Raw genomic sequence first — 20394 nt, 5'->3', positions numbered from 1 at the left:
GCCAGTTCATCTCCTGGGCACTGCCAAGGTGCTCTTGAGCAAGGCACCGGACCCCCAACCTTTTCCATGGGCAGCCCCCCCACTCTGACATCTCTCCATTAGTGCATGTGTAGGTCCTGAGCATGTGTGTGTAATTCAGGCCTGTGTGTAATGTGTGTAATAACAACAGAGTGAAAAGTGTAGTTTCCCCTTGTGGGATTAATTAAGTATAAAAAAAAAATAAAAAAAAACTTCTTGTGTAGCGCAACTTCAAAGCAGTCATCATGGCAACTGCATAAATAAGATATCCATTATTATATTGTCCCGTTGACAGAGTCGTAAACTTGACACCTGTGAGTTAAGCGAGCCCAGCATCTCGGCGGAGGTTGCAGAGAAGATGGCCCGGTTTCATGGAATGAGGATGCCCATCAACAAGGAACCCAAGTGGCTGTTTGGAACTATGGACAAGTAAGTCATTCAAAGCTGGGGGAGGCAAAAAAAATCATAATACTGTTTTAGCATTTTGATATTCAAGTGGTCTGAGAGGAAACCAGACTTCTCCATCTCCGGCGCCTGGGTAGCTCACCTGATAGAGCGCACACCCATATGTAGAGGTTTTCTCCTTGTCGCAGCGGCCGCGGGTTTGACTCCGAACGGCCCTTTGCTGAATGCTATTCCCCCCCCCCTTTCATGTCTTCAGCTGTCCTGTACAAATAAACGTGTGCTTATTGGAAAAACAGAGATTTACTCCTTAGGTCATGAAATTGGGTATTGAATGATGAGGCAATTTTGATACACTAGAGGCAAATTGTTTGGTGCCTAAAAAATATTAAATTCAGTACCGAGCCCAAAGTCTAGATGTTTTTTTCCACTAGTCTAAAAGAAGACATGTTATGTAACCAAAATAGCCCCAAAACTCTACATTTCAAAAGTTATGTTTTTGCCTGGACAGTCATTCTCGCCGAAAAACGCTATCAATGCATTCCTCGGATGAAATGATTAGTATTTGTAAATGGTACTGCATGCCCATGCTGGTCTGAAGGAAGGACCTAAACAGAGAGCTGCAGGAGGAAGCCCCACTCTTTTTTTTTTTTTTTGCCTCAGGCATCTTAAAGCTTTGTATTGTCGAGGCCTATCCCGTCTTGACTATTTAATCTCTTAACCGTCGATACGCCACGTAAGTCTACATTAAATAAGATCAAAGGAAAGACTGAGACAAAAGACTGAGCAGATTCAATGAAACTGGAGGTTTTGAATCCGAAAATATCATGTCGCGTCACCAATAACTTATTGAAAAGTATAAGGTAACTTCCTTCTTGAATTATTTTCAAGTTTACTTGTTGGGTGTTTACAGGTTTTACAGGTTTTACGTTGCCCAATATTTGCCAGTGTGTGTGTGTGTGTGTGTGTGGTGATAAAGTCCATTGTCTAGTTCTATGGATCTTCTGTGAACGTAGCCTACGTAACGCCTAGTTTATCATTTTCCAGATTACGTATTACAAACATTACTCATTAGTCACTGCCCCATGACAAATTTTGTAAATTTCCATGTCAGAAAAGAATGAGGATTCAGAGATCTGAAACGTCATATGTAGCATTAGTTTATGTAGAATTTTACTGGAATCTGTCAATATCTTTTTTCAGGCAGGACTTAAAAGGATGATTCGATAAAATCGGGATTCCCTGTAATCTGGACTGTGTAAGAATTTTCCTGTTGGTGACATTGATTTTTTTTAAGATGTCCCAGAGAATTGGAACGGAAGCAAAAGAGGTTTGTGGGTTTGTTAGATTACTTATCTTAGAGTCCTTTATCTGTCTTATAAATCTGATAATTTGGCCTTAAGGGTAGTAGACCAACAGAAAGTGGACCCAGACCGAGCTAGGCGGTGGCAGGGAAACTCGTGCATGTATTGAAATGAGAAAGGTTAGGTTTTCAATGCTTTATTTGGAAGAAGGTATTTTTTCTATCCCAAACAGCCTATGTAACGAGTTAGCTGTGGCTAGCTAGCAGTGTACGCTAGAGCCATGTGTGTACAGTGTGTATTATATTAGAGTAGCTTTAAATCACAGCTTCCAATTGTTTTCTGAAATCTCTTTGTTTTAGTCCGCCCTACGTGTCTGAAGTTTAGCTATCACTGCTTCTTTAGGGACTCTTCTTCTTTTTAGGAGTAAATTGCAACCTGGCATGGCTGTGACACAAATGTTTTTGAGGGAAAGGGTGGAGTAAATGTGTGTGTGTTTGTGTGTGTGTGTGTCACTCTCTCCAGGTACTTGAACCAGGTCATGAGGCTGAACTTCACCAGAGAGTCGCACCTGCGTCGCTTCAACCGACTGCTCAGCTACAACCTGCCACAGGAGGTGGAAATGCTCAAGTATGTGTGTGCGCACACACACACACACATACACAATGCTTAGTATTGCACAATCCAAACACGGTGTTATGTAACAGAATAAACACTCAAACATTCCATTTCATTGATAGCACAAAGTTTAGCTCTGCTAACAGATAAGAAGAACAAGTCTATTAGTGAAACATGTCACAGCAAAACATTGTTTTCACAGCCACAACCCAGCATTTAGACACGCACATTTTCTATACTAAGCACTGTCCCTATGAACACACCATATACTGTGTATGTTACACTATGGTCATATTAATCTTAAGCTGTTTTTACATTTGAACTGTGGGCAATGTCTGATGAATAAGTTCCTGACATTGTTCCGAGTTTCCCTTTGACACATTTAGCACAAAGAAAGAGCTTCTCAGTGTGCTTGAGTTTAAAAAATAAAAATAAAATAATAATGAAGTGAAACACAGAGATGGAAAGATATGTTGTGGCTTCATAATAATGTATAGGGATCATTGTGGTGAGTATATGAAGATGCACACGGCTGCGTACGCTGACCACGAGCTTTTTAACCCCTGATTGATCATCTTCAGACTGCTGACCTTTTTCCGTATGTCCAGGTCCCTGCTGGAGTCCACCCACTCCCCTGTAGTGTTCTGCCACAATGACTGTCAAGAAGGTAAAACATATAGACGCCTCATATGTTCATTCGCATTCTGTTTTTCTATTTTATAAAGAAGAAATAACGTTTGCGTTGCTTTTCAGGAAACATCCTGCTGCTGAAGGGCCGCCAGAGCTCAGACAAACAGAAGCTGATGCTCATTGACTTTGAGTACAGCAGCTACAATTACAGGTACGTTTGCAATGTTTTAGTCTCCCTTTGCCAGACCCTCCTCCGCGGCGCCGTGGAGGAAGGTCCACACTGCATGGGAGAAAAATGTGATCTGGTGTATTGGCATTTCTTTAAACCAATCGCAATCATCTCCACAATCGGAGTCACGGTGCTGCTGCCACACAGCCACGGGAAGGAACTCGTTTTGGTGGAACATGTGTATGTTCAAAAGTACTTGATTTTTGTGGTACCTAGAGATTGGCATGGTTTTATTTCAGTTAGCCTAATAGCCGGTTTGATTTGCATTGAGAGATGATTTTAAGGAAAGTATCCTATGCCAATCTCTATGCATGGTGAAGGGTATGGAATGATATGGGGGGCCAAGGGAACTTTATCAGGATACATAGTTTCTTGATCCATAAAATAACTGGCCTTTAATAATAAAAATCTGCCTGCCTCTATGGGAATTTAACATAGGGGGGTGTATACTTATGCCCCATGAATTTTAAGGAAGAAAATATATTTATTTACAATACATTATTCATTCACAAAGAAAATTGGTGTCCTTAAAGGTTGGATTTTACCTCATTTTTTAATTAAGGCATTAAGATCAATTTCCAAAACATGATTTTTTTATTCCTCTTTTTAGTCAACTTAAGCATGGGCATGTAAACTTATGAGCACCACTGTATATTTATATATATATTTATATATATGAGAAAGTATTGGTCCTTTAATGGGATTGGTTGAAATAAACATAAATATTGAATATTGCTTGCGTTATTCTTTAAGAAATAACTTAAAAAGTCACCAAGGGAGCCGTTTTAACTGTCTTCATCGGAGTTATTTTAAACCTTCCTTTTACATTGTGTATCACGTAGATTCCTTGTAGATTCTACTCCATGCTGGAAACTATACATCCCTACAAAAGAGGAGGATGTCTCAATATGACCCCATCAGTCTAAACATGTGACAGGGGCGTGGTCAGTCCCCGCAAAGTGTTGGACATCTGAGTACTGGGTCAAAAGCAAAACGAAAATGTATTCAAAGCAGCAGTATTTTAATATGCAGATAGTATTGTGATGGTCACTCAGACTCAGAGTGTATGCAGCTAAAATTGACGTGGAAAATGTTTCCATTAATTAAATGCTGTAAGCTAGCTGGAAGAAAGGAAGTCCACAGCCATTGCGGGCGTTTTTCTACCAAGGTGTACTGCTGTCCCTGACCAGCCTATGCTGCTTGCTGCTGTGACTGTATTTAGTTTTTCACTAAATAGAAGGTATATTTGAAGTGCTCTTGGTACCCACACTTAAAACAACTGGACCAATCAAAATGCACAGATCTGTCGAATAAATCAATGAATCAATTAGTCGACAAAATCATATTGGTTCTAGAATTGACTAAGAATTTCTTCAGTCGAGGACAACCCTAGTCCTATAATGTTTTTATGTTTTTTATAAGAATGATAAAACATCAAGTATTGTAGTGTCTGATACAGACTGATGTTTACATCTCCTTCAGCTGCATCTGCTGTGTCACTGTTCCTCATGGTATGCCTCCCATCTAACCTTAGGCTCTGCACTGGAGAGACAGAGACAGAGAGAGAGACAGAGAGAGAGAGAGAGAGAGAGATGCGGAGGGTGGGCAGGGAGTCTGATAGCGAGGCAGGTTGTGAAAGAGAGAGTGATAGACAAAGAAAGAGAGTCACCCAGATATCAAGCAAGGAAGGAATGCAGCCTGGATTGTTTCTGTGTTCCATTAATATATCTTTCATAGCCTCCATACCCTCTGTTGAAATATTAACAGCTGTTATGTAACTGGAATTTGGCAGGCGAATGGAAGTGTCTGTCAGTATTACTAATTGAGATGATGGTGCGGTGGATTTCTACACAATGGACAAGAATGATGTGTCCCTCTGAAGGAGCGCTTGCCTTTACTTTGAGGGATTTGTATGGTGTGTGAACTCCTGAGTGGTTCGTTATGGGAAAGAGCGTAGAACACACTGGCCTTGGCTCACAGTAGATCTCAGGAAAAAGTCTCTCTCTCCGACACACACAAACAGAAGCAGTCCCACCCCCCCTGCAGATCCCTTCAACTTGGCCCCTTTAAGTCTCCACATATGCTGCGCAGCAAACATGTGACCCTCTGCACACAATATCCCACTGTACACACGTGCATGGGAGCATGTGTGCCATCGCGTACTGTATGTACAGGAAGAACACGCCCACAGATGGAGACACGTATACACATAGTATGGAATCACTCAGATCATTCTTTGGACAATGCTACGATATTTGCTGAAATCCTAAAGCCTGTTACGATATGATTAAATTGAGGGTCCTGTGGTCGATATGAGATGATATAATTAATGCACTTTTAAAATTAGTTACATTTATAGCAACTCAAAAAAACAACTGAAATATATTTTGACATTTGTATTACTGTGCTCTTCCCGACATTTCAATTAAAAAAACCTATTCTTTAAAAAAAAAAAAGAATACATATAAAGTTGGAATCTAAAAGATCTTACAGATGATATGTATCGATAATTTCACTTTGCATCAATAGTATTAGATCGAGGAGCATTGAATTGATAAATCGATTGAGATTGTATTCTTACACCCCTATGATTGGCTGGATGTAAGGGGAAGAGTCCAGTTTCCAGACGCCCTTAGAGCAGGAGTCGGGGGGGATTGGTGATGGAGACAGTTCCCGGCTCCTGTTTACAGTGTGTGGAAATTAGCATGCTAAAGTGCTATTTTAGGGCTACACATACACCTACAGTCCATTTGTTCCGGTCTAAATCACACATCAATTGGTTTCCGTCACTCTAGCAGTGTGTAGCCATGTCGGTCGAGCACTTCAGTCTTTTTAAAGTCTGACATCATGGACCCCCCTCTGGCAAAATCCAACTGCACCTTCTTATTAACCCCTGCCCCCATTTTAGAACTTCAGTTCCCATAAATAAAGCCATAAACAAGCCATTTACCTCAATACACGCTAAAAGAAGTGATTATTTACATGGAGTCTGGTGTAGTTTGGTGATGGTGATTTCTGAGCTGTTTCTGGTTAAATAAAAAAAGGATTGTACTTTTTACCAAAGAAGTCTATCTCTGTAGGGATCCATCCCATAATGTTGTCACACTTGTCAGCGGCAACAACAGAACTTGTAGTGGACAGACATTAACGATGCATATTTGTCCCATATTATTACAGAGCAGCCTGTTAGGTGGCTCACGCTCAATACTGGACCAACTTATTTTTTTCACATTAGTCACTTCGGCACTAGTCTATATCCACGACGTTCCACTCCACCAGAAATTCTGCGGGATACCCCTCATTTTTAAAGCAATTCCAATAAACCAGAGCACTTTTTGCTCAGCACCAACCCCAATAGACACCACAAGATGTCAATCAGAAAGTGTTCTTGTAATGTAAAGACACCTCGAGGGTCTCTGACTCCCTTCATCTCTTCCCTCTGCAGGGGATTCGATATTGGCAACCATTTCTGTGAATGGATGTACGACTACAGCTGTGAGGAGTTTCCTTTCTTCAAAATGAATGCTCATGCCTACCCTTCAAAGGCCCAGCAGGTGTGTATGACAATGTTTCCATACCGGTACCAATTCCAAAACCTGTTCCTGCAAGTTTTTTTCTATACTATTTTATGAAATCTGTTTAAACAAAAAAGAAATTACACAATAAGGCACACATCTTTTTATTTAATTTTCAGCTCCTATTTAGTGAGCCCGTCTCTGTGTAATGTAGAGTTTTTCCTTCGTGTCTCTATGACGTGTAACGTTAGACAGCCAATCACAGACATTTTTAGATCTTGGTAGGAGCATGCTGTGTGCTGATTGGCTTACAGTTGGAGGTGAGAGTTACTCCTTTGGCATTGAAATTAAGTACAGAATGATGAGGCATTTTTCGATACTTTAGAGGTGATTCAGTCGGTGCCTAAAAAGGGCTGATTACTGAGTACCCAGCCCTAGTGTTACCACGGCAACATCTTGTCCATTTGGTTTTATTTGTCTGATGCTGACCGGTCGTGTCTCTGCTCAGCTGCACTTCATCGACAGCTACCTGCGCGAGTCTGATCGAGGGTTCGACAACCTGAGTGAGGAGGACCAAATGAAGCTGAAGGAGGAGATGTACGTGGAGGTCAACAGGTGAGCCCTTCCCCATCAGGACACTCCCGACACAGGAGGAGAAATACCTCAGTAATCGAGTCAATACCCACAATTCCCTCAGGCGTCTAAGGTGACGCTGTCTCCGCCATGCCTTTCTCACCACTAAGGGAGTTTCTTTATTTTTAATGTAGGTTCTCCCTGGCGTCCCACTTCTTTTGGGGCTTGTGGTCCATCATCCAGGCCCGGCTCTCCACCATCAAGTTTGGATACCTGGTGAGTAAAGTATTACTTTTCTGCTGTGTTTTTGCTTTAAATGGCTATAATGTATGAAGGGGACTATAAAGTATATGCTGCAATAGGGCTGTGCATTTAAACCAATTTTTAATCGTGATTACAATTTCGCCTCCTAATCACCACATCAGAATGGTCGTGAAAAACGATTATTTGACATATTCGTTTTTTTTGCACGTAAACTCTTATTTTGTTCTGAATGGAGGGAAATTTTACAGTTTAAGGTGTTTTCACTGTTGATTTTTCACTGTTTCTGAACTTCAGTTATTGCAACATTGTGTTAAATAATCATGATTTCAGCATAGACCAAAATAATGGTGATTATGACTTTGTGTGTGTAGGACTATGCCCAGGCCAGATTTGATGCCTACTTCCAGCAAAAGAAGATCTGGGCCGTGTAATGGAGCCAAATGGTTGGATGCACTTCCAACACGTTGAGCCAAACGGCAGCAGGAGGACAAGCAGGCTGATAGAAGATAGAAGACTCCACCATCAACGCTTTACTATGCTCCCTGCTTTGAGAGGATTTTGCCGGCTACCGTGGGACCTGTGTTGAACCAAAGCCAAATCTCGATCACAAGGCTAGGTGCTTATGGTATGTCTCGTGATCCTTTGCAGCTGAAACGTTTACAGTGTGTAACTCCCTGAGAGCCAAAAAAGAAAAGAAAACGATGACTTGTACTAACCTTCATCACTGGTCACCGCTGCTCTCCGCTTCTGCGTTGTTGGAATCATATCACTAACACAAGGGTTGAGTTGAGCAGGAGAGAGGGGGGTTTCGGTTACAGCTAGATTGGAAATCTTAACATTGCATCAATGTATCTGTATTGACCATTCCCTTATGGAAATGTTCTGTAAATAACCAAAACATGAACTTCTCTTGGTAGATTCCTGCTTACTGAAGGAGCCATTGGGTAACTATGTATATTATATATAGACCACAATGTGCCAGTAACCTGGCCCTGTCTGTTAATGATGGGCTGATTTGTTGGCTAGTGGAATCACGACTTGATTTTCTACACTTCTATATATTGCACACGTGCTGTTGGTTCGATTTTATTTTTTTAAATGGTTATATTTGACATTTTCTTCAGGTTAGGGCAAATACCAGTTAGGTGGCATTTTCAAGTATGTGAATAGTTGAGGTTCCTTTTTTCTGGGTGGCTGGTTAAAACTAACAAATCCAACAACCCCCAGGATATACTGAAGGTGTTTCCATCATAATTAGGTTAGGTTGTTTGTGACTTCCTCACTAATAATGCAGTCACACTGATCAGCTGGGACTTTTGTCAACCAGTTTAAGTCTTACTGACAGAAGTTTGGTAGATTTATGGTATTATTGTTATTATTATGGATAACTGTGAAAATGAGATCCATATCTCTATGTAGTTTACACATTGGGTATTAATATGTGCATTGTGTGATTTAACCATAAAGACATTCAGCCATGCTTTATAAGCCTGTGAAAGTGTTGCTGAGCTGTCACAAGGGAGTGAACTGACCATATTTCTGCTTTGTTTACTTTTCTATTGAATCACTGTATTTATGAAAACGTCACAAACAGTACATAACATAACGGTTCCTTAAGGTGGCAATGGATTCTGTGGGGGTGTCTAGGGTTGGGGGGTAATGTGGTAATACGGTATACCACGGGGTCTTAGAAATAGCAACGGTATTAGTTCACTACCGTCATTTAAAAAAAAGCAATGCACTTATATAGGAGACAATGACTAAATATTAAATATAATTTATTTAATGGCTAAAAATGCTTATGTGGGGTGGTTTTTTGGCACAAGTGCCTACTGCCAAGTTGCTTCATCATCGTACCCATATTCCAGAAAAATCAATGCTGCTCAGCCGAATGTTGCATAGATCACTTATGAGACAGCTGGCTAGTAACTCATTTAAAGTGGCATTGAATAAATTTGGCTTTTACTGGATTCAGTGAACACGCCACTCTGCTACTAAGAGCGGAGTCCTTGGTGTTAATCACTGATAATCACCGTGTCACACAGGACGTCAGCACTGCAACAGTGAAGCACCGTGCCTTGTGTGCATAGGCATAGATTTTGGGGGAGAATGCAGGGGATCTGTGTTTCCCCCCGTCCGTCAGTCTCCTTTCTTTCTGTCTTTTTCTGTCAAATGAAGTTGCCTTCAAGCATGGTAGGAAATGTCTGATGAAAAAATTAAACCGACGAAAAAAAAAATAATTCTGTCGACTTGTGCTACACAAATTGCTACCTAAATGAAGTGTTGGACGCTCAAAAGGTTGAAACAGACTCCCCTGATTATTTTCTCAAGGCACAATTATGCAGTTTACAGTGAAAAAATGTTAATTTAACTACAGATGTTCTGATACCAGTACCGGAAAGGACCAATCCGATACCACGTACTATAAAATCTACTATAAAGGAGTTCATGTTTTTTTTTTTTTTTTTGTACTGACTTATTTTCAAACTGAGAAGAAAGTTGTAAGGCATTTATTGTTTGAGTTTGTTCGTGTTTCACGAAGAGTTTAAGAGTTTAACCTGACAACAAAGAGAGAAATATCACTTCCATACTGGGTTAGCTAGTATACAGCTGAGGCACTGGTATCGGATCGGTAGTTCGTTTTGGCCAACACTTAAGTTCTGGTATTGGAATCAGTGTTTGGAAGCAACAAATACTTAATTGGTATCGGACCATCTTTCAATTTTACCACAAAATTTAAATTCAAAACTTAATTTTTTAAGACTCAGCTCATGCACCGTATAGGCTCCATTTTAAAAGTATTGTTTTACCTCCGGTATTGCGATACCCGACCCTTGGCATTACCTCCTACTTGTTGTCAGACTGGCTACGTGGTTGATCTACGGTGTGAGGGACCGGAGCTGGATCATGTACTAAACCCTACACTACACCCCCCGATACTGGGACTATCCAGAGCTGTTTGAATGAATCAATGGTATCGAGACTATCTCTCCACCGTCACATGTTCCAAATGGACGGGGATGATCCCCCTGAGGTCAGGTGGGTGGATACTTCTTTAAGTCACACCAGCTTGCCCGGCCACGCCCTATAAAGCCCCTGTGCTGGCGTGGAATCCCAAGTTTAGTCTATATCCATGAAGTTCCACTTCTGGGATTGCTCCGGTGTCGCAGGAAATTCTGCCTCTGTGTTGGCGTTCTAACCTCTGGAGGATTTCTGAGGACTTTGGTTACCTGGTCCTCAGATCTCTGACTATCTGTCCAACTATCTGACGATCTCGGACGACTAAAACTACTTCTGAACGTACACAAGTTCCACCAAAACAATTTCCTTCCTGAGCCTATTTAGCAGCGGTACTGTGGCGGAGCTTAGCACCGCCCATGATTGATTGTGATTGGTTTCAAGAAATGCCAACAAACCAGAGCACTGTTTTCTCCCATCCCAGAATGCTGTGTGGCTTAGCCAGACCCTCCTCCGCAGCGCTGTGGAGGAAGGTCTGGCAATGCGAGACTAATGATAGTTTGATTGAAACGGTCTCCGGGCGGCCAACAGCTGGAGAGATAGTCTCTTCACTCAGAGAACCAAGGTTACAACGTAACTATATGTACTTCACTGTTTTCATACAGTATGTGAACCTTTTGGGGGGTTGTTGAAATGTGAGTTTTATATTACATGCATGTATATTTTATTGTTATATTTCCTTTGGAATGTGTTTTAATGCAGTTTTACATTTATTTTGAGAAACAATGTGACTAGGGATGCACCAGCAGAATGTGCAGTGGAGAATATTAATACTAATTCTAAAAAAAAATAAAGTGTTATGCTACATTTTGTGTAGCAATGGTCTTTACGTTAACACCCATTCAGTGGCTCTTTATTCTACATTTTACATTCTCTTCATTTTGTTGTCTTTCATGAGTGAAATATATTTGGCCCGACTTGACACTATTTCTGGTATTTCTGTCTCTGTTTTGTCATTTTCCATGATTTTCAATATTACATGTCTATCATTAGTTATAGCTAAATGGACACCATGATGTATGATGACCATTCCACATTCCATAATTGTTACTTCACCTTCAGTATCGTGTACACTTAACCGAAAGAATGAAGTTTTGATCTGATTGGTTCTTCCAAAAACATTGTAATTTGTCTCCAGTTGTACAACAAACGCCCTCACTTCTGTTCATATGTGTATGTATGTATGTATGTATGTATGTATGTATGTTAATTGAATATTCACTAACAAAAATATATTTAAAGAATTATCAAAATGTAAAGAATGACAAACATGTAACCTATGATTCTTATGAATGTACACTGTGTTTTTGTAATACACTCATATTTTGTTTAAAAGAATAGCTAACCATCACAACCACACTGACTCACAGCGATAATCTTTGCTATCTATGCAGCTATATGGATGCATACTGTATGTACTCATAAAAATCTACTTTGTAATTGAAGAGGTTTTGGGTGAACTGCTGCAGCATAGAAATGACCTTAGCTGTAAATTTATTTTTCTGCTGTGCACAAATAAAAATTAAAGAAACCGACTGAACTGTGGTTTATTTTCTTTTGATATGTGGCCATGATTTAAAAACAAAGACATAGACATACACATGTGACAGCTTTTTATTATTGGAACCATAGGGGTCAGATGATTGGTTGCACTTTGGTAACCGCAGGTGGCCGTGAGAACTACTAATACTAGCATTTGCATATTAGCACTATGGGAATGATAAGATGTATATTAAACATTACAGTCAAAACAAAAACCAAACAAAAGATATAATTCAGAAAGTAACATTAATATGTATGAGTAAAACACTGAAATGTGTATGAATAAAAACGTACCCTAATGACTATCTCAATAAAGTTCCCAGAATCAACTACAAACCCCATGTGCATGGCATCCTACAAATATGATGTTCTAAGGTGTTTCCCCACTTCCTCTTACTTAAAACATTTTTACAAATTTTGATGCATATACATAAAGATGGACGACGTGTCTCCCCTTCCTCCCACTGTACAGAAGTGAAGCCAGAGTCTCCTGGATACGGAGCCAGAATCTGGGTAGAAGTGATTGGCCGATGGAGCCTCGGTATCAAAGTCCCGCCCACGCACCCATCCAATCGCAAATCAATCCCAGCTGTCAATCATGAGGTTTCGTCACATTTGCATAGCATCAAATAACTAATAAAAACCAAACTGATCAGAAAAAATGAGCACCAGAAGAAACAGCGTGATCACATACAATGACAGATACCATATTTGGGGAAAATGTATTTGACGTGTACTTAGATATTGTAGTTTGGTCGACCTTCTAATGTTTATGAGCTATCCTGCAGCCAGAAACCACAAATCTATCGAGACAGTGGTCCAGACTTTTGGACTTTTCAGTTTGATCCCAACCACAATTACAGGTGTGGAACCTCCATCGGACCCCACTAAATTTGGTCCAACCAATAGAGGTAGGCCTAGACTCGGTCCGGATCAAACTAAACCATGGTCCAGTTCATTTCTAGTTTGATTTTTCTTTGATGGTTCAGACTTTCGGACTAAATACAGGAAGTTATGGCAATCTATCATTGTGTTATAAGAGAAACAGCTCCTTTAGGGAACAGCTCAGTGTATAAATGTGAGACAGATGTCAGAGCAGACAGCTGCTGGTTATCACAGCAGCGGATACATCAGCAGTGGACTTGTTAAGTGGCGGTAAATGTACAGTGAAGGTTTCAGTTTGTCTCTGAATAAATGCTGCAGCACCTCAAAACCCCGAGTAAAGTTCAGAAAGAGGCACGGCAGCACGGGGAGAGAGCAGGAGACAGCTGGAAAAACTCAGAGAGAGGATACCAGAGGACTGAGAAACCAGTCTACAAACCAATCAGTTCCAAGCATCGGGAGACGGGGCTCACCTATGTGATGACGACAGGACACAGTTATTCAAAGAAGGTAAAGTCTGCCCAAAAACAACAAGCATAATGTGTATACAAACCCTTTATCACTCCACTACTTTATGTATGTATACAATTGCTCTCAGGACTGTGCTCCACATTTCACATTTTTATATTTTTGTGTTGACACAGTCAAGGTTTTGCTTAAATCTCGTTGCACAGGTACTGCACTTGTGTGAAGGCTTTCTAGTCTATTCTTGTTGTGGGGGATACATGGATGTGGAGGGGGATGTACCAAAATATTCTGGGCCCTGTAGAAAGGCATTCTCAAAGGGCCCCTCCCTGCCCCCACAGCTATTTATTCTTGCATCTTTTTGGGCCCTTGGAATGTGGAATAGTTTAACGTTTGCCTCGTGCATGAGGCGGTACTAGATAGCTCTCCAATGGAAAATGGAGGACGGGGCCCCGAGTTCCAGACCTGGTACTAGCAGTGGATGAGCACCGTTGCTGTATGTGGTTTGCTGTGGTTTTCTTTTTGTGTTGAACCCTCTCCAAGTTTGTGCCTGTGTTGGTGACGCCGCTCCCTAAGTTGAAACCCTCAGCCCTGACGAGGGACAAGCACTAAGTGTCCAGTGTGTGCCGAGCAGGTCTGGAGACAACTGGAGACAGTGAGCCAGTGGGAATCAGGTTTCTTTGTTTAAAACATCTTAACAATAAAACATTTGATTTATAATTGTACTGATGCTGCCCTGCCCTTGTTTTTTCCCACCCAGGTTATTTTCCACACCTTGATGGACACAACGCGTTGGGTGAGAAGATTAAGAGTACTTTCAGGTCTAGGGAGTTGCCTCAGTGGTCTCATTTAACTTCTAACTCCCCAAATTTTAAACTATTTCTTTAATGAAGCAACTGTTTACTGAGGCGTTAACTACAACAACTGTGCTTGTTTTGATGATTTCTTCTGACCAAAAATTGATAAACGCAACTCGTAAAGTAAAGAAGTGAATGACTACATTCCAAATTGATAAAACATAGTCCAAAATATAGCCACACCCTGGTATTTACTTGAGCAATAGCTATTGAATGGAAAAGTTGACGCGGTGGCTCGAGTTGCTGCAGTCATCAGAGTGTGTAGTACACACAAGAGTAAGCCAAAAATAAATTGGATTAATGGAATGGATAGTACAAAACCCTGCAGTGTGATATCGAGATCTTGAGTTTGAAAGTCCAGATCTTGAGTCTAGTGTTTGTCCCTAGTTATCATCATAAAATATATGATTTATAATTGCACTGCTGCTGCCCTGCCCTTGTTTTTTTACCATCAAGGTTACTATCCACCACTTGACATAATAGGGACATAACACGTTAGGTGAGAAGATGAATAGTACTACTCTGTCTATGGTTGTTTATCAGTTTTGGCTGTCTGTCAAACTGGAAAATAAAAGAATGTTCAATGACGTTCATTCATGTTGTTTCATGTGTCACATAAGGTGTAGCATGACCCAGGCTGTACCACAAAGACCATGTCGCATCCATAAAGGGATAGTATACAGAATGAGACAAACTGGTATCAGATCATTTGTGTGTGTGTGTGTGTGTGTGTGTGTGTGTGTGTGTGTGTGTGTGTGTGTGTGTGTGTCTGTGTGTGTGTGTCTGTGTGTGTGTCTGTTTATAGGTGTTCAGGATTGAAAGGAATGCAAGCCCAAGCATGCAGAGACTGGGGGAAGGACCAATGTCATTGGCCACTGCATGGGGGCTGGTATCAGACAGGGGGGCAAGAATGCAGTGTAGAGGAATGTTATCCGAGAGACAAAGGGTAGTGGGAGGCTAAAGGGTTGCCGTGGTAAGCTGGTGGCGTTTGCCCTGGCACGTTGCTTGTTTACATCTTTTGGCGCTCACCCACTGCTAGTACCAGGTCTGCTCGGCCGCGGTGCCCCACCCTCCATTTCCCGTTGCAGATCTAGTACCGCCTCATGCGTGAGTCGAGCGGGGCTGGTCGTCATAGCCACGCCACAGGAAACTGTCGTGACCTGACGTGACACACACACACACACAAAAGGTGTTTTCATTCTTGGCGTGTGGCTGTTTGCCAGAAGACACATTTAGTTTCTAAAGAAGGTGGAGGCAGCAAAAAAAACAAAACGGGTTTGTTCAAGACCCCCCCCCCCTATCGCTAACAATGATGCCGCAGTGAATAGTGACCGTTCTCTCCGACCAATCGGCAGTCTGCAGTCTTTAGTTTTGCCTTAGCTCGCTTGGAACCTAAAATTAAAGTTCCTGTTAGCAGGAACCAGGGACTTTTTTTTCATACTGGAAAAAAAAAGGAGAGTAGAGTCACGGTACGATGTGATGGGAAAACATTATTTGTGACTTCCTGGAGTCGTGCTTTTGAAAAGATACTCACTGGTTTTAAAGGAAGATATGCATTGCATTTTTGCCACAGGGACAGAAAATCAGTTGGCATAGATTAGATTAGATTAGATCAGATTCAACTTTATTGTCATTACACATGTACAGGTACAAGGCAACAAAATGCAGTTTGGGTCTAACCAGAAGTGCAATAGCAGTAAGTGCAGGATATATACAATGGTCCTATAAGTGCAAGACATGGATATGTAATGAATAAATATAGGAAAGAATACTATTATAAACAGAGTTTTACAGATGGGTTTGTCCTATGAATACAAAATAGACAGAGGAAATTACATGAATAAGCATACTGACAGCTGCCAAGGCCAAAAAAAGGAAAACATATTCAGAAAACTTGCAAAAGAGAATAAGTGCAGTACAAATTTTACAGATGGCCATGTGAAAAACAAAAGAAGTTATGTTCTACTGTATAGTGTTGTGCTTCTTGTCTTCACAATTCTCACATGGACAGTATGTAACAGTAACAGTAACCCAAGTTTCCTCCAGTTTTGGCCTTTAGTGGTGATGTGGGAAGGGAGCCTTCCAACGTTAGACACCAATGACGCAAATTAACTCTGGAACATGGACATCCTGCGCAAACAGTCCGATTTATTTTGTACTAGTAGTGTGCCCGTTCAGAATGTGCCTGTCTGGAACAGGCTGATTGCTTGGCCTGAGGTATTGCTGCTTGAAGCTTTCTCCAGAACCATTGTACCCAGAAGGACCCCACAGCATGGAGCAACCACACTGTAGGACCTACATCCTACTACTGACTTGCTGTGTACTCCTTCTTTACAGAAAGCCATTGTACTGCATATACCTGACAGATGTGGCAGATTCACAATTTACTCACAAGTTATTACAATTAAAATGTGGAGTAACCACAGACATTTGCCTTATGGACTGATGGCAGTGCACCATGCGTCGCCGAATCCGGCCCATAATGAGAGATATCAGCAAATATCTGCGTTAATCTTCCTGAGACTATTTAGCAGAGGCACCGTGGTGGAGCTTACCCCAAGATGACTGTGGTTGGTTTAAAGAAATGCCAATAAACCAAAACACGTTTTTTTCTCACATCCAGGAAAGCTGTGTGGACCAGCCAGACCTTCCTACACAGCGCTGTGGAGGACGGTCTGGCAAAGCGAGACAAGCATTTATGGCAACGGTGCTGCATTGTCCAAGGGTGAGCATAGAGGGTGGAGTCTGAATGAGAAATAACGGCTCACAGCAACTTAATGTGACCTAGTGTAAGCAAAATGATCAGAGTAAATTAAAGATGGACCTTTATTGTGAAGGGTAGACATGGAAGAGCCAGCGTTTTGGCAGCGCTTTTCTTCTTCAACCTTTTTTCTTTCTTTTAATATGATTTGCAGTTGCTGTCCAAACTCCTTATTACCGTAAAGTACAGAAATCTTCAACAGGGGGTCTGGGACCCCTAGGGGGTCCTTAGAGCTGCTGCAGGGGGGCTGCCACATTATTGTTCAATGGTTTAAAAAAACATCCAACAGAATATTAGTAAGGATATTTATTTTTTAATGCACATTGATGATAGGCTTACTGGTCTGGAGCTAAGGTTCCCATGCGCAGATACAGTTACACTAAGGATATATTAACATTACCAAATTGTAACATTGAAAAATGATGTTTAAATCCATGAACATGCCAACAGTTGTTTTTTTAAAAGCTTAGTGGTGTATGCACCATAAAATGACTGGGATGAAGGCTTTTGGCCTCCTTACATCGTATTGTAGACCCAGTTTAAGATACAACTCAATGTTATACAGTATGTGTCTTAAGGGGTGCCTGCTCTTTTTAAGCTAAGGGGTCCTTGTCTTAAAAAACGTTGAAGACCACTGTTACCCCGGTTGCTGAGTGGAGCTGTGATACGTACCTGACAGAAGTCCAACACTGCCATCTAGTGGCTGATGAACATTAAAGCCTTCCATTCCAACAGTTTGAGCCTCAGAGCAGCATTTCTCAGAGAGTGGTCTGTAAGCACCCCTTGGTGGTTTGTGAGTACATTTGATGAACCATGTTTTTAATTTCAATCAAACTGTCTGCGAGTGACTCCAGCTGCATATGTGTTGATTTCAATATTAAATACACTAATATGTAAATTCAAACATTATTGTTTGAATTGGCTGTTTTTTAGGTTGTCGGACTAATCAGTGTGACGTGGGAAGTAAATGCGGAGCCTTGCGGTTTACGGTTACTGCATTCTCAGCAAAAGTAGCACCCACAGAAATAAAATGGATAGAAAGGTCATTGAACAGTTATCTGTGGTCGTTTGATTGGTACACAACAAAATGGTAATTGTTGTTAAAATATTTACCAAAATGTGCTCCTGAAAATATTTTAATGCAGTTAATAAGCTGTGCAGTTGCTTAATTTGCATTGGTGGAATGTAACTAAGCACATTTACTCAAGTACTGCACTTAAGTACAAATTTGAAGTACTTGTACTTTATTTGAGTCAAACCCTAAACGTCCGCTGCATTTCAGAGAGATATTTTGTATTTTTACTTACACCACAATAGCTGACAGCTTTAATTACTAGTTACTTACACTGTTTTATCATAAATGAAACTAGCCAACAATATAATGGCTTACAAGTCCAGTTGAAATGTTTAGACCATTAAACACAACTGTTTGGATCCTTTATACTTTCTAAAATGTGAGGATTTTTCCGCATAGAGAACTTTTACTTTTAAAAATTTAAGAACATTTTCCTGATTCTTTACGTAGTTATACTGAAGTTACAATTTTAATGCAGGACTTATAATTGTAACAGATTATTTTAACAGTGTGGCATTAGTACTTTTACTTCAAGAATCCAAATACTTCTTTCACCCCTGTGAAATGGTCAGTTCAAAAGATTTTTACAAGTTTTCGAGTTCGAGAACAACTTTTTCTGTGTCCACCACTGACATTTAAACCTCAGGACTGGTAGTTGTCTCCCTCCTATGGCGAACAAAGAGACACTGAGGAACCATATGACTTCAACCTGAACCCAAACCCTGGGTAAAGAGGTTCAGTGAATGTGGTGTAGAATGTGTGGAGGTGGATCAGTTGGTCAGAGGAGACAGTGTAGAAGGACAGAATGCCAGCGGGACAGTCCACATACACTGCTACTCTGTGAGAAATAGAGACAGAGGAGGAGGAAGGAAGGACTTTTTCTCTGTTCTTGTGACAGACAGAGTAACCCTCATCAGAGCAATTCAGACTCCAGGACCGGTGATTCACTCCGAACATACAGTCAACACTGGGTCCTCTCTTGGTGACTCCTCTGTAACTCACTGCTATGCGAACTCTTCCTCTCCACTCGACCTCCCAGTAACAGCGACCGGTCAGACTGTCTCTACACAGCAGCTGTTTCCAGAAGTCAAACCTCTCTGGATGAACTGGATATGGCTGCTCCTCCTCCACATATGTCACGTTCCTGTTGTTTTCACACAGGTTTCTGTTCACTGTGTTTGTGTCCACTGTAAGTTCACACAAATCTGATGGAGAGAAAGAGACACAACGCGGCAGTAGTTTACCATCAGACACATCGGAAAGGTTTATCACATGTTTGTGTGCTGATGTTGTTTGTTTCTATAAAGTTTAATGACATATGTCAGTACTGTTTTAATTTCAAATTGTTGTAACACAAACATCTCAAACAATGCTAATTTGCATTAGTAAGTAAGTTAAGTAACTAAGTTGCATTAAAAATATCATAATTTCCAAACATTCATAAAGACTCCTTCATGTGTCATGTCAGACCTGTGCACAACCCTTCAAATAAGGTTTTACCCAGCTTTTTATTTAAAGAGAAACTGACTGTGTGTTGGTTAGTCTTCATTAGTCAAATTGAATCCAAACTTACACTTCTTCAGGCCAGGTTTTAACCTTTGCTCTCCACCATGGTCCAACCTGAAGAAAGAAGCATAGAAAGAATTTCTATCCAAAATGAGAACTGCTGTTTAACATGAAGCAGACTTCCTTCTATTGCCGGAGTGATGGTGAAACAGGCTGGAGATAGCAATTAGGGGAAATAAGATGTCCTTCATGATACTGGACCAGAGCAGAAAGACATGACACTAGAGAAATTAGAGGCACCAGAGGTGTATGAGCTATTGTTGTCTGTCTATACCTGAGAGTGTCCAGTCTCCAGTGTGGATCCTCCAGTCCAGCAGACAGCAGCTGCATGGCTGTCTCTCCTGGATGATTGTAGCTCAGGTCCAGCACTCTCAGATGGGAAGGGTTGGAGCTCAGCGCCAAGGCCAGAGAAGCACAGCATTCTCCTGTGATCAGACAGCCTGACAGACTGGAATAAGAAAGACAGTTTTACAGATTCTTTAATATTAAGCTAAAGCAGAATGAGCAAGACTTTGAAACAACAATCAGCTTACTACTGACCTGAGAGATTCCAGTGTACAATGTGCACTCTCCAGTCCAGCAGACATCAGCTTCCCTCCTGAATCCTGCAGGTTGTTGTTACTCAGGTCCAGCTCTGTCAGACTAGAGGCCTGGGAACTGAGAACTGAGGACAGAGCT

At 41.1% G+C, this 20394-nt stretch overlaps 2 protein-coding genes and 1 long non-coding RNA gene across 4 annotated transcripts in view; 2 read left to right on the top strand and 1 right to left on the bottom strand.

The window, feature by feature from the left end:
- The window catches only part of LOC116693435 (choline kinase alpha), a 23049-nt gene extending 14382 nt beyond the window's left edge, over nucleotides 1-8667 (top strand). Inside the window, exons 5-12 of the mRNA XM_032522426.1 lie at nucleotides 314-447; nucleotides 2247-2351; nucleotides 2948-3006; nucleotides 3093-3180; nucleotides 6644-6752; nucleotides 7222-7328; nucleotides 7481-7562; nucleotides 7922-8667. Coding sequence (XP_032378317.1) covers nucleotides 314-447; nucleotides 2247-2351; nucleotides 2948-3006; nucleotides 3093-3180; nucleotides 6644-6752; nucleotides 7222-7328; nucleotides 7481-7562; nucleotides 7922-7981 — 744 coding nt within the window. The 3' untranslated portion in view covers nucleotides 7982-8667. The remainder of the gene's footprint in view (nucleotides 1-313; nucleotides 448-2246; nucleotides 2352-2947; nucleotides 3007-3092; nucleotides 3181-6643; nucleotides 6753-7221; nucleotides 7329-7480; nucleotides 7563-7921) is intronic.
- Nucleotides 8668-9585: 918 nt separating this feature from the next.
- Nucleotides 9586-16053, top strand: LOC116693488 (uncharacterized). Its single transcript, XR_004332923.1, has 3 exons — nucleotides 9586-9684; nucleotides 14684-14689; nucleotides 16044-16053. It is a non-coding gene; the product is annotated as an uncharacterized LOC116693488 (long non-coding RNA).
- A 2364-nt stretch (nucleotides 16054-18417) lies between these two features.
- The window catches only part of LOC116693370 (NACHT, LRR and PYD domains-containing protein 12), a 16082-nt gene continuing 14105 nt past the window's right edge, over nucleotides 18418-20394 (bottom strand). Inside the window, exons 14-17 of one of the 2 annotated variants that reach the window (XM_032522292.1) lie at nucleotides 20257-20394; nucleotides 19991-20164; nucleotides 19724-19770; nucleotides 18418-19355 (exon numbers count right to left, since the gene is read on the bottom strand). The exon at nucleotides 20257-20394 is cut by the window's right edge and continues 36 nt beyond it. In XM_032522292.1, coding sequence (XP_032378183.1) covers nucleotides 18817-19355; nucleotides 19724-19770; nucleotides 19991-20164; nucleotides 20257-20394 — 898 coding nt within the window. In that variant the 3' untranslated portion in view covers nucleotides 18418-18816. The remainder of the gene's footprint in view (nucleotides 19356-19723; nucleotides 19771-19990; nucleotides 20165-20256) is intronic. The other variant, XM_032522293.1, reaches the window with a different exon arrangement.

This window comes from Etheostoma spectabile, chromosome 8 (assembly GCF_008692095.1).
Source record: "Etheostoma spectabile isolate EspeVRDwgs_2016 chromosome 8, UIUC_Espe_1.0, whole genome shotgun sequence".
Lineage (NCBI taxonomy): Eukaryota > Metazoa > Chordata > Actinopteri > Perciformes > Percidae > Etheostoma > Etheostoma spectabile.
Note: the sequence above shows the minus strand (reverse complement) of the source record. Positions and strands in the feature narration are given on the sequence as shown.